Below are 14853 nucleotides of genomic sequence, written 5' to 3'. Positions count from 1 at the left end.
TAGATGTGAGGGTCTGTTTCTATAACGACAGTTTGGTTCCATTGATCATTGTGCCTGTTTTTATGCCAGTCCCATGATATTTTTACCACTGTAGGTAGATAATATGATTTAATGTCCAGAAGTGCGAGTCCTCCAACTTGCTTCTTTTTTTTTGAAGATATTCCTGGCTATTCAGGGCCCCTTACCTTTCCAAATAAATTTGGTAATTGTGTTTTCTCTTTCTTTAAAATAGGCTGGTGGAATTTATATCAGGATTGCATTGAATCTGTATACCATTTGGGTACAGTTGACATATTAACAATCTTTAAGTCTTCCAATCCATGAACATGGACTATTCTTCCATTTTTTTAGCTCTTCTTTGATTTCTTTTATCAATGCATGATAGTTTTCTGAATACAAGTGCTTTACATTCTTGGTTAAGTTTATTCCTAAATATTTGATTCTTTGACTGGCTATTGTCAATGGAATTTTTTTCCTGACTTCCTCCTTCATTTCTTTTATATATAGAAATGCTAGTGATTTTTGCATATTAATCTTGTATCCTGTCACTCTGCTGAATTCGCTTATTAGGTCTCTTAGCTTTGTTGTAGATTTTTCAGAATTTTCAAGGTATAGGATCATGTCATCTATGAATAGCATAAGTTTTACTTCTTCCTTTCCAATTTGTACACCTTTTATTTCTTTTTGTTGCCTGATTTCTCTAGCTAGAACCTCTAGCTCTATATTGAACACAGTGTTGACAGTGGGCATCCTTGTCTTGTTCCCAGTTTCAGTGGGAAAACTTTCAGTCTTTCACCATTGAGTGCAATGTTAGCTGTGGATTTTTCATATATGGCCTTTATCATGTTGAGAAAGTTTCCTTCAATTTCTATCTTTTGGAGTATTTTTATTGAGAAAGGTTGCTGTCTTTTGTCAAATCCCTTTTCTGTGTTGAGGTGATAATGTGATTTTTCTTCTTTGATTTATTAATGTGTATTATGCTGATTAATTTTCTTGTGTTGAACCACGTTTGCATGCCTGGGATAAAACTCACTTGATAATGATGAATAATTCTTTTACTGTGTTATCAAATATGATTAGTATTTTCACTTCTGTATTCATTAGGGAAATGGGTCTGTAATTTTCTTTTTTCGTATTATCTTTAGCTGGCTTGGTCTTAAGGTGATATGGCTTCATAGAATGAGCTTGGTAGCATTCCTTTCAGTTCAATTTTTTGGAAGAGTTTGAGTAAGATTGGTATTAATCTTTTTTGAATGCTTGGTAGAATTCATCTGTGAAACCTTCTCGTCCAGGGCTTTTCATTTTGGGTAGTTGTTTGATGATTGTTTCAATCTCTGTGCTTGTGATTGTTTGTTGAGGTCTTCTATTTCTTCTAGTGTCAGTTCAGGTTGTTCATATATTCCTAGGAATTTTTCTGTTTCATCCACATTGTTTAGTTTGTTGGCATACAGTTGTTCATAGTATCTGCTTATGATTTCTTTTCTTTTCTTTTTTTTTTTAAAGAAAATAACCTGGGATCTTGTATGCTCAGTCACTGAGCTACACCCACTCCTTGATTTCTTTTATTTCTGTGGGGTCAGTAGTAATGTCCCTGTTTTCATTTCTGATTTTATTTATTGGCATATTCTCTTTTTTTCTTTATCAGTCTGGCTAAGGATTTGTCAGTGTTTTGATCCTCTCCAAGAACCAACTTTTGGTTTTGTTATTTCTCTTTCTTGTTTTTCTGTTCTCAGTTTCATTTATTTCTGCTCTGATCTTCGTTACTTCTTTCCTTCTGCTTGCTTTGGGCATAGTTTTATGTGTTTTTTGTTTGTTTTTTTCCTAGTTCCTTCAGCTGTGTAGTTAGGAATTTAATTTTAGCACTTTCTTCTTTTTTAATGTAAGCATTGAGGGCTATAATTTCCCTGTCAGCACTGTCTATGCTGCATCCCATAGGTTCTGATATGTTGTGTTCTAGTTTTCATTCATCTCGAGATTTTTTTTTATTTTGCTTGCAATTTCTTCTTTGACCCACTGATTATTTACTAGTGTGTTGTTTAATCTCCATATATTTGTGAATTTTTCCTTTTTCTCCCTGTTGTTGATTTCCAGCTTTATTACATTATGATCAGAGAAAGTGTTTTATATGATTTTGATTTTTAAAAAATACTGAGATCTGCTTTGATGCCAATATATGCTCTATCCTAGAAAAAGGTCCAGGAGCACTTGAGAAGAATATATATCCTGCTGTTTTGGGGTGCAAGATTCTGTGTATGTCTATTAGATTTAGTTCGTTTATCATATTATTCAATCTCTCTGTTCCTTTATTGATCTTCTGCCCAGATGATCTATCCAGTGATGAGAGTGGTGTATTAAAGTCTCCAACTATCATTTTATTAATTTATTTTTTAAGATTTATTATTTTATTTTATTTTTTAAAATTTATTTTTCTCCCCTCCCCCCCAGTTGTCTGCTCTTTGTGTCCATTCACTGTGTGTTCTTCTGTGTCTACTTGTATTCTTGTCAGCGGCTCAGGGAATCTTTGTCTTTTTTTGTTGTGTCCTCTTGCTGCGTCAGCTCTCTGTGTGTGCAGGGCAATTCCTGGGCAGGCTATACTTTTTTCATGCTGGGTGGCTCTCCTTACAGGGCATACCCCTTGCGTGTGGGGCTCTGCTATGTGGAGGACACCCCTGTGTGGCATGGCACTCCTTGTGCACATCAGCACCGCTGTGGGCAAGGTCTTCACACAGGTCAAGATTCCCTGGGTTTGAACCCTAGACCTCCCATGTGGTAGGCAGACACTCTATCCGTTGAGCCAAATCTGCTTCCCACAACTATCATTTTAGAGACATCTATTTCTCCCTTCAGTTTTGCCAGTGTTTGCCTCATGTAATTTGGGGTATCCTTTTTGGTGCATATGCATTTTTGACAGTTACTTCCTCCTGGTGAGTTGCCCCTTTTATTAGTATATAATTACCGCCCTTGTCTCTAATAACAGCTTTGCTTTTAAAGTCTATTTCATCCGATGTAAGTATAACTAGTCGAGCTTTTCTTTGTTACTGCATGTGCGTCATATCTTTTTCTGGCCTTTCCCTTTCAATCTATTTGTATTCTTGTGTCTAAGGTGATTATTTTGTAGACAGAATATAAATGGCTTATATTTTCTTATCTTCTCTGCCAGTCGGTGTCTTTTAATTGGGGAGTTTAAGCTATTAATATTCAGTATTACTACTGTAAAGGCAGTTCTTCACCCATTTTGATCTTTGGGTTTTATCTGTCATATCTTGTTTTCAGCATTCCTTTTACACTTTTAGTTACTTTTACTGATAAGATCTGTTTCTAGACTCTCTTCCAAGCCTATCATGTCTTGTCTTTTTAGGGTGTAGCACTTTCTTTAGAATTCAAGCAAAGCTGGACTCTTCGTTGCAGATTCTCTCAGTTTCCATTTATCTGTGACTATTCTAAACTCACCCTTATTTTGAAAGACAGTCTTGCTGGATATAAGATTCTTGGCTGGCAGTTTTTCTCTTTAAGTATCTTAAATATATCATACCACTGCCTTCTTGCTTCCATGGTTTCTGATGAGAAATCAACACTTAATCTTATTGGGCATTCCATATATGTGTGAATTTCTTTTTTCTCTGGATTCTGTCTTTGTCTTTGACATTTGACATTCTGAGTAGTTTGTATCTTGGAGTAGATATATTCAGATTTATTCAGATATGAGCACAATGTCCTTCAGTAGGGTTGGGGAAGTTTCTACCATTATTTCTTTAAGTATTCCTTCTGCCCCTTTTCCTTTTCTTCTCCTTCTGGGAGGCCCATGATGTGTATCTTTGTACATCTCTTGCTGTTATTTAGTTCCCTAAACAATTTTTTCCATTTCTTTATCTGTTCTTTTTTATATTCACTTTCAGAGGCCCTATCTTCAAGCTTATTGATCCTTTCAAATCTGCTTTTATATGCCTCCAGTGTATTTTAAGTTTAATTTACTTTGCCTTTTGTTCCCAGAAGATCTGCTTTATTTCTCTGTTTTCCTTCAAATTCTTCTTTGTGCTCATCCAGTGTCTTCTTGATATCCTTAATCTCTTAAGCCATCTTGTTGAATTTATAAGGAGATTTTTTCCGAACATCTATGATTAGTTGTCTCACCTCCTTTATATCATCTGGAGACTTAGTTTGGTCCTCTGACTGGGCTGTATCTCCCTTTTCCTTGGTATGGATTGTAATTTTTTGTTGGTGTCCCAGTATTTATTCTTAGCCCCTTTTCTCTCTTAAGTCTAGGGCTTTCTGTTTGACTGACTTTGTGCTATAACCTATCTTTGATACTTGGGTCAACTTAATTTGGAACTTTAAAATAGCTCATGTTTAGCCAATCTGTATTTTTTCAGCTCTTTTTCATCTGTTTCTTGTAGTAATCTAAGGCATATAAGCCAAGATTGTCTGTAGTTGCCCAGAACAACTGATGAAGCTCCATGCCTTTCCTCCCCTTCCTGGGGTAGGGATGGAGGCACAGATGTGGGCAGCAAACTAAGCCATGTTAGTCAAAACTAACCACAGTTGCTCAGGTAGACTGATGAAGCACTGGCAGCCCTTCCTCCCCTTTTGGGTGGGGATGTTGCTTCCCATATGCCCAGCAATCTAGTCTCTGCAGGCTGAAAGGCACTGCAGTTGCCCAGAGAGGGTGAGGGAGCATTGTCCTTCTTCCTTCTCTGTAAAGGGTAGGGATGGAGCCATAGATGTGTCCAGTAACCTAAATCTATATAGGGCAAAGCACCTGGAGTTGTCCTGAGAGGGTGAGGGGGCACTGTCCCTCCTCCTCCTCTGTCAGAGCTGGTGATATAGCCACAGATGTGTCCAATAATCTAGTTGATGTGGGCCAAGAGCAGCTGCATTTGCCCAGAAAGATTGAGGGAGCATTGTCCCTTCTGCCCTGTTAGGGGCAGGTTTAGAACTGCTGGAGTGCCGAGCACTCAAATCCGTGCAGGCCAAAAGTGCCTGCAGTTAGTTGCCTAGAGAGGTTGAGGAAACACCACCCCCCTCCTATCTAATTGGGGTGGAGATGTATCCCAGGATTGCCTACCAATCTAGTCCGTGTTGGTCAAAAACAACTGTAGTTGCCCGGAGAGGCTGTTGCATGTTCTCCCAACTTCCTCCCTGTCAGAGGTGGGGCTGGAGCCTAGGCTAGCGTTGCAATCTGACCTGGGTGGAAAGAAGCTGGTCCTTACCTTCACTGTGATTTTCAGACATCCTTGCTTCTCCTCATGCCAGGGGTGGAGTTAAAATGGAGGCTGCTTGCTCCTTTCTGTCTTGGACAGGTTCAAACTTTAGCTGTTCTTAGGATTGGACTTTAGCCAGTCAAATTTACGAATGAGTAGCTGATATCAGTGCCTGACCAGCTCTTCCGTCCCCATTTTTGGGAAGTGGAGCTTCTAGCTTCAGCTAGAGAATTGCTTCTGAGGTGGCTTGCTCTGTCAGCGGAGGATAGTAGGCACTGGCCTCCACGGCATAGAGTGCTCTGCTTACGAATCGACTGCAGATGGGTAGTTTGCTCCTTCCGTTCCTCCAAGGATGTTGCAGGATACTGTTCTGGTCTCCTGGGCTCCCCAAACAGGTGATTTAGATAGCTCTGTCCGATTTTTATTTATTTTTTTAATTTTTAAATTTTTTGTCTGTGTTTTTTTAATGTTACAGTAAAAAAATATGAGGTCCCCATATTCCCCCCTCCCCCCCTCACCCCACTCCTCCCATACCAACAACCTCCTCCATCATCATGGGACATTTATTGCACTTGGTGAATACATCTCTGAGTATCGCTGCACCACATGGTCAATGGTCCACATTATAGTTTACACTATCTCCCAGTCGACCCAGTGGACCATGGGAGGACATACAATGTCCAGTAACTGTCCCTGCAGTACCACCCAGGACAACTCCAAGTCCTGAAAGTGCCCCACATCACATCTCTTCTTCCCACTCCCTACCCTCAGCAGCTACCGTGGCCACTTTCTCCACGTCAGCTCTAGTGCCCCTCCCCCTGAGTCTCCCGGCAGACCACCATGGGGTTCAGGCCCTGGCTAGCTCACTGGTGACAGAAAAGGACATAAAAGTCCTCTTCCCCAAGAACAGGAGTGGACATGACTGATCACTAATCACAGCTTTTGACTACCAAATTTGCATCTCTGGGGGACTGGCTCTGAGTAAAGCTACTGTTACTAATCATTAGTAGTTCCAGAATAGAATATCAGTAAGTCTACTCTAATCCATACTCTATTCCTCCATTCTGTGGACCCTGGGATGGTTATGTGCACTCCACCTGTATATTGAGAGGGTGCTTAGTTTCTACTGGGATGATGGATGCAATTCTCCTGCTTGCAGTGGTAGGCACTCTTGGCAACCTGGTGTTTGACCTTCTTCACCTTCCTGTTAGCTGGCTGGGGTAAGTCCAATAAACCAGAGGTTAGGAGTTGCAAGTCTATTGAGGCTTAGTTGACATCCAGACACCTCCTGCCCTGCAAGCCCCTAAAACAGCCTGCTCCGGCAGAACTCTGACCCTACTCAGCCACTTCTTTGCAGGAGAAATTATGAGGTGCACTCAGATGCCATCTTTTCCCGCCTTCTCTGGCTGATTATTAACTGCTCTAATGGATGAGCTAGCTCTTGGAGCTCCTTACTCTGCTGCCATTTTGCCCCCTCTTTTACCCTGTATAGTTTTTTATACTCCTTTTGTTGTCTAAAGCTGCTTTGCCTGGAGTTCCAGTTCGGGGAGGAGGAGCACATCAGAGCAGACTTCCCAACTCAGTCTTTCTTAGCTGAAACTGGCCTTGGATTCCCAAAGGGGGGGCGCACAGACTGTCTCAGTAGTGTATTGGGGAGGGGATTAGGATGAAAGCCAAGAAATTCTCCCATGTTTTCGAAAAGTTCAGCTTTCCTGTTCTTTCCAGAAATGCAGCCCTTCAGTTAACTGTCCCCTGCAGTCTGAGGAATCATAACATTTTTAAGTCTCCATGGCCGTTGTCCTTTTCTGGGGAGGGTGAAACAATGGCTACCCACCGCCTTTGTCCAGGGGAGGTTGAAACAGTAGCTTTACTCAGAGCCAGTCCCCCAGAGATGCAAATTTGGTAGTCAAAAGCTGTGATTAGTGATCAGTCATGTCCACTCCTGTTCTTGGGGAAGAGGACTTTTATGTCCTTTTCTGTCACCAGTGAGCTAGCCAGGGCCTGAACCCCATGGTGGTCTGCCGGGAGACTCAGGGGGAGGGGCACTAGAGCTGCAACTTGGAGAGCAATTTGCTGTTTTTTACTGTAGTTTCACCATCTTCCTCTGCTCTTCCTTGGGAGCTGTATGATGTTCTTTTGACCTCCAGAGTTTCCAAATAGTTGTTTCAGACAGTTCCTTCCTGTTTAATAGTTACTTTGGTGGAAGGACTGATTCCCAGAGCTCACTACTCCACCATCTTCCAACAATCCTCCACCTGCTCCAAGCCAGTTTTGTTTAATTGTTTCTTATACTGCTTTACTGCTTTAGCTGTCTGCACGGTGCTTCTCTGTATTCAGGACATATTTTAGGAGATCAGACAAGTTGCTTGTTTTAGTGTTTAGGCTCTGTATTAGTTAGCTGAAGGGGTGCTGAATACAAAATACCAGAAATATGTTGGCTTTATAAAAGGGTATTTATTTGGGGTAGACGCTTACAGTTACCAGGCCATAAAGTGTAAGTTATTTCCCTTAGCAAAATCTTTTGCCATGTGTTGGAGCAAAATGGCTGCTGACATCTGCAAGGGTTCAGCCTCCCTCTTCCTCTTAAGGCTTTGTGGTCCCAGCTTCTTCCAATATTAGCTGTAGGCTGGGATAAGTCTAGTGTCTCTCCGAGGGCTCATTTCTTTCTGGGCTAAGCTGCTCTGCTGTCTCCATAAGACAGCTGTAAACTACCAGGCAAATGGCTCATCTTTCTTCCAATGGCCTCTGCCATGTCTGTTGGAGCCTTCGTGTATCTGCTTCTCTGTGTATTTACTTCCTGGGGTTCCAGCATCCAAAAACTCGTACTCACTCCTCTGCCATGTGGTTGGGGACTCAGCGTCCCTAATGTCCTACTGATATGGCCCAATCAAAGCCTTAATCCTTACTTAATCAAGTAAAAGTGAAACCTCTGAACCCAATACAGTATAATATGCCCAGAGGAAAAGACCAGTTTACAGATATAATCCGATATCTGTTTTTGGAATTCATAAACAATGCCAAACTCCTACAGGCTCCCTCCATATAGATTGGCACTGACACACAGGTACTCCATTATGTGCACAGGGGTTGCTCTGCTCCCTTTGGAACAGGGCCAGGGGCCCACAGTGTGAGTACTGGCTGACTGCAGTGCACCGGGAATGGATTGGGGGAGGGGATAACAAGGACACAAGTTTTCCCTACCATTTTTCAGGCTGCTTTTCCTTGATTCAGCATTTGCCCAGTTACTGCAACCCTCTCACTATTTTCCAGAATTTGGAGGCAGTTAGCTATGCCAGTTTGGTAGTTGGCCAAAGATTCTGTGGGGGGGCAACATCCTGGCACCCTGGAGCATCTTATGCTACCATCTTGCTTGACTGGAAGTCCTCATGTGTGAAAACTAATGGCAATCTAATTTTCAGAGCCTTTGTGGTCTACTTTGATTTGCATGCCTCTGAGGTTCCCATTTGTCCCTGCTGGTGCTGCTTGTAGCAGTGAAAAGGGCTTCCCCACACTGAGTTTCCTGGAGTTTCTAAATATGGGAATGGAGTCTCTGGCCTGTGGAAGTTTCCCAGGATGAATGTTTGTGGCAGGTAACCCTCCTTCCTGTGGCAGATGGAGAGCACTTCGAGGCTGGCTGCTTGCTATGGCTGGATCCCTCTACCTGTGGGGGTTAGAATGTATCTCCTGGGCCATCTGCTTGTTGTGGTGTGATTCCTCTTATTGTTACCCCTTGGCCTCATGGTGTTTCTGGGTGGCAGAAGGAAGTCTCAGTCCTGGTGAGGATGGAGAGTATTTTCTCTGGCTGCTTATTGTCAGCATGGTTTCTAATTGATCCCTTTTGGCATTTCTCTGGGTTCACCTGGTGCTGTTAGTGGCGGTCTTGTTAAATTCAGAGAAGGAATGACCCTATCAGGGCCACTTCCTTTTGCTAACTTGGTGATCAGCAACACTGGGTTTGGGTGCCTTCCTTTTTGGTTGGGGGAGGGAGGAGTGTATTCAGACATACTGTCACTATGTTCTGCCTCTAGTCCTGGGGTCTCTAACCAGTTTACCTACCTTTTTTAATCTTTTAGAGTTCTTCTTTGGTTGTCTTTTGTCTTATTTCCAGGTTTTATAGTTGCACTTAGTGGAGAGGAAAAATACGGGACCTAAAATCCTTCTTTTCACTTTTTAATCACATTGTGTGGACCTTATGTGGATCTTGATTCAAATAAACTATAAGCAATTAAGATATTTATAAGGTGATTAGAAATTTGAACACCATATATTTGATATTAAAAACTTAATAAAAATTTTTTACTATGATAATATTGTGATTGTGTAAAATTTTAAAGGTACATACTAAATATTTATGAAATTATGAGAGTATAGGATTTGCTTAAAAAATAACATAGATGGATTTCTGCATAGGACCAAAGTGGTCATTTGTTGATGTGACCATGGGGTTCAAGATATCTTTGTGTATGTAAGAAATTCTCTATATTTTATAGTTTTTAAGTTTAGCATGCATTTAATGACCACACATTGGCTTATTGGGTTGAGAGGAAACTTTCCTCATTTGTTTACTTTGTACCTATTTTATGAGTATTGGTGAAGCCAACATGATGTAGGCTACTAAGTTTTTTTTTAAAGATTTATTTATTTCCCTCCCTTCCCCCCCCCCCCCCGCCACTGCCAGTGTCTGCTCTCTGTGTCCATTTGCTGTGTGTTCTTTTGTGTCTACTTGCATTATTGTCAAGTGGTACTGGGAATCTGTGTCTCTTCTTGTTGTGTCATCTTTCTGCATTAGCTCTTTGAGTGTGCGGTACCACTCCTGGGTAGGCTGCACTTTTCATGTGGGGCCGCTCTCCATGTGGGTTGCACTCCTTGTGCCTGGGGCACCCCCAAGCAGGGGCACCCCCGCGTGGCACAGCATTAGTTGTGTGTGGCAGCACTGCTCGTGGTCCAGCTCGCCGTACAGGCCAGGAGGCCCTGGGCATTGAACCCCGGACCCGTTATAGTGTAGGCAGACACTCTGTCAGTTAAGCCACATCTGCTTCCTGGCTACCAAGTTTTAATATGTTTATTTGTAAGGTGAAGAAGTATTAATGTGCTATAGTACATGCATAACTCTGGTTGATACTTTAGGAATCATTTGGTTGCTTGTGAATAAGTGGTTATTATGAATGTTTTTAAGTTCTGCAGGAGTTAAAGTACTTTGTTTAAGCAAGCTAGTTTCTACTCACTGGGATCTGAAGAAGTTCAGATTTGACTTTCCAATAGGATCAGTATTTTGCTACATTGGGAATTTATTCATTCCAACTTTATTTTACAGCTTTCTGTCCAAAATCAGAATATTGAGACAAATGAAGATGGAATTCCAAAAATGGATCGGTTTCATCTGGTATGTGACCTTTTTGTCATTTTACTAGCTTTTGTAATATTTGGAATATATGTGCTGCAGTAATGTAAATTCTTAAATATTTAATTGAAACTATTGTCCCATTTTTTTTAGGAATCCAAAGTAGCATTCACAATAAAGAAGTATTAGAGAAAAAAAATTTAGTAGTGTATTTACAGCACTGCCAGATAATTAATTTAATATTGCTGGATTGTGTGTTCATCCTACGGATTATATAAGTAATCTGAGTAATAACTAAGGAAAAATATTCTTTATTCCAAGGTCGTCTTATATTCAAATTAATGTGAAGATGCCTGGTTTTACCATAACTTGTTTTTTTATGGTACCTTGCTGTATCTTTTCTTTGTCATTCATCTATGCCATTCAAATTGCTTTGTCATTCATATATGTGTGCAGCCAACATGTTTTGAGTACCTATTCTGGACCAGGAATTGAACCAGGTACTGGAGATAAAAGGATAGATAATGTACAGTTGCAGCAGGAAGAAATTAACAATTTAGAAGTATAAAGGAGTAAACAACCAATATTCATAAATAAAATATTAAAGGACTACTTTGGAGGAAGGTAATTTTTAGTTCTGCAGAGAGAAGAGGAGGGAAGAAGTAGGTCTAAAATGCCACCAAGGAGTTATTTGAGGACAGTCTCCAAGACTGAATTGAGAGTTTGTGAGAGGGGCAATGAGGGAATGGACTTTCCAGGTAAAGACAATAGCCTGAACATGAAAATAGGTAATTCTTTTAGAAATGAATAGTCTAGTATAACTAGATATTAAGCGACCAAATATGGCAGGAAATGAGTCTATGGAAGCATAACAACCAGGCTTTAAAAGTTCTCATGCCAAATTTGATAGCTTGGGCTACCATGAAGGAACATGTATAATTTCGTTTAACTCTATTATCTAACTTATTTGCTACTGAAATATGTTGTCTTAGTAGTATCTACTAATATCCCATGAAATTAGTTTTAAAAAACATACATTAGAAATGATATTTAGGAGCTTTGCCTGTACTTCTTGAGTAGTAGTGAAAATGTATTTGAGACAACTTTTGGGGGATTCTGAAACTTTACATTATACTTTCTGGGCATCTCTGTAGAATAGGATTACAAAGAACTTTGAAAAGCCTATGACATTTGTTGCTATTAGATGGACAAATACTAGTAATGCTACATCAGAGGTTATAGCTCCACTCAAAGTAAACACCTGGAATCCCTGCTCTTTCAGGTTTAATAGAAAAATTAACTTATAACAAATTACCTTGAAATTTAGTGACTTAAAACAGCACACATTTATTACCACATGGTCTTGTGAGTCAGAAATCTGGGCATGGCTTATCTGGGTCCTCTAATTCAGGGTCTCTTATAGGCTGCAATTAAGCTTTGGCTAGACTGTAGTCATCTGAAGACTGAAGTGGGAAAAGATCTGCTTCCAAGCTCCCATGATTGCTGGCAGAATTCAGTCCCTTGTGGGTTGTTGGTTTGAGGGCCTCATTTCCTGGTCAATTGTTGATTAGAGGTTGCCCTCAATTCTTTGCCTTATTCCCAAATTGTCAACTCGTTTTTATCAAAGCGTGTAAACTGAAAAAGGCAGTGGAGAAAGTCTGTTGGCTAGTTAGGATCACCATTTTTCGTAACCAAGTCAGGAAAGCAGTGTCGCATTAGCTTTACTGTATTCTGTTTGTTAGAAGCAATTCACTAGATTCAGCCCACATTCAAGAAAGGATTACAGGAAAGTGGATGTGGCTCAAGGTATTGGGCTCCCGTCTACCACACGGAAGGTCCGTGGTTTGGTTCCCAGTGCCTCTTAAGAAGTGAGCTAGTACAACAGGCATGCATGGCAAACTGACACAAGATGGCACAACAAGAGATACAAGAAGAAAATCATAGTGAGAGATACAACAAAAAGCAGGGAACAGAGGTTCCTGGTGCTTCCTAAAAGAGAGGACTAGCAGGACAGTGAGCTGGCGTGATGGGTAGGCATAGCGAGCTGACGTGACAAGATGATGCAATAAGAGACACAGGAGGAAAAGCATATCGAGAGACACAACAGAGCAGGGAATGGAGGTGGCCTAAGTGATTAGACACCTCCCTCCCACATCAGAGGTCCTGGGTTCAGTTCCTGTTGCCTCCTAAAGAAACGAAGAAGATAAACAGATACAGCAAGTGGAAACAATGAGGGTGTGGGGAGAGAGAAATAAATAAAAGAAAAGAAGAAAAAAAAGAAGGGTTTTGCAAACCAGAAGGTTGGGAATCATTGGGAGCCATCTTAGAAATCTGTTTACCATGGAGTGTATTTGACAGCCGTTTGCTAGGTTACTTGTGCTCATCAATTACAAGAATTCCTGTCTTGTATAGAATTTGCTTGTATGACCTGAGGCTCCCATTAGTTCTGGGAATAGTTATTTTTACCTCCACTTTGCTATCATTCATTGTTATCAAACAAGTTAGGACACTGTAATCTAGACATCACAGGAACCATACCACAGGGGGAAAGGGATATAAATTCATGGAATCATGTAATTGAAAGAGTTGTTAGAGGATAATTAATTTATAGCCCCTGTCTCTCTGAAGAATTTCTTCAATAATATCCCTAACAGAGGGCTTCCAACCTCTAGTTAAGTACAGGATAGTCTGTTTCACTATTGTACAACTTCGTGTTTTGTTTTAAGATTAATTCCTTCAAATTGATACCATGGGTAATGATATAAAATTCAAAAGTTATAAAAGGAAGCACATAATGTAAAACAATGTCCTTGCTAATGTGTCCTTCAACTCCCTAGTTAACCTTCCCCACAAACATCACTGTTATTTCTAGTTTCTTATGACTCTTTCCAGAAAAGTCTGTTGTGTATCAATCCCTTTAAAAACACTCTAGATTCATTACATTTTTAAAAATTTAAAATGATTATATTGTTTTGTAAGCTCAGTGAAGGCAGGGACTTTGTGTTATGCATCACTGTCTCTTCAGTGTCAGCAGCAGTGCCTGATACAAAGAACATGTTTAATTATTTATATGAATAAATGAATGAATCTTGTTTCATTATATTATTTCTAGTGAGTGTTCTTCAGCTGCCATTTCTTTGTTTTGCTTTTTCCCCCTATTTTCCCCTATATATTTAAGCCCTCTGGAATTCACTTTTGCATGATATGAATTAAGATTGTAATTTTATCTTTTTATATATGGATAAGTGACCAAGCACCATTTATTGAATAGTTAAGTAATCTTTCCCCACTGATTAATAATGCCACTTCTGTTCTATGCCAAGTTTTTATATACGCCTGGATTTGTTTTGCATTGTATCCTGTTCTGATATTTTATTGATCCCATTGTTAGTACTACACTTCTTTAAATACTATACCTTCATAAAGGGCTTTTGCTTTCTTCCCCTACATTTTTCTTCAATATTGTCTTGACTCTTTTTGGCACTTTATTCTTCCATATGAATTTTGCCACCAACTTGAGTTCTCCGAAAAACATTGTCGAGACTTTGTTTAGAATTATGTTGAATTTATAGGTTAATTTGAGGGAGAATTATTATCTTAATTATACACTATTTTTTTGTGGTCAGGAAAATAACTATTTATTTGAGACTTTAGTTTTTAAATTTACTTCTTAATTTATTGCATGGATCCTGAGATAGATTTTATTATTTCTTAAAATAATTCTGTATCTTTGGAATTGGATGTGGCTCTCATCAAAGACTTTTTATCATTTGACTGTAGTTTAATTGGCATTGGCAATAGTTTAATTTCCTTCAAAATTGCTTCAAAATTGAATGTGTCTTAAATTCAGTGAAATATCTTATGTCTTTCAATAAAGTTTTATAATATTCTTTTTAAAGATCTTATACATTTTTTGGGTAGTTTTATTCCAAGATATTTTATGTTTTTGTTGCTATTATAAATGGTGTTTTTAACAGTTGCTTTTCCTAATTGTTTGTAGATGGTATATAAACAATATTAACTTTCGTGTATTGATCTTGTATTTAGGAACTTTGCTGAGCTCTCTAATTCTGTTGTTGTGTCTGTAGTATATTTTAGATTTTTTTTTTTTGGTGTAAGTACTCCTGTCTATGAATGACAATTTGATTCTTCCTTTTCAATCTTTTAAAAAAATTTCATTTTCTTTTCTTATTTTACTGGCTAGAACCTCCAGTGTATTTTTGAATGGAAGTTATGATAGTAATCTTTGTCTTGTACTTAACTTTTAAAAGAATGTTTCCATTGTTTCACTGTCAACCAAGATTTTTGCTTTTG

General features: G+C 39.5%; 1 protein-coding gene across 1 annotated transcript in view; it reads left to right on the top strand.

Moving 5' to 3' along the window:
* STK31 (serine/threonine kinase 31) overlaps positions 1-14853 on the top strand; it is a 130286-nt gene that overhangs the window by 96866 nt on the left and 18567 nt on the right. Inside the window, exon 23 of the mRNA XM_058296877.2 lies at positions 10513-10581. Within this exon, the coding sequence (XP_058152860.1) occupies positions 10513-10581 (69 nt within the window). The remainder of the gene's footprint in view (positions 1-10512; positions 10582-14853) is intronic.

This window comes from Dasypus novemcinctus, chromosome 5, assembly GCF_030445035.2.
Source record: "Dasypus novemcinctus isolate mDasNov1 chromosome 5, mDasNov1.1.hap2, whole genome shotgun sequence".
NCBI lineage: Eukaryota > Metazoa > Chordata > Mammalia > Cingulata > Dasypodidae > Dasypus > Dasypus novemcinctus.
This window is presented reverse-complemented; position numbering and strand designations above follow the sequence as displayed.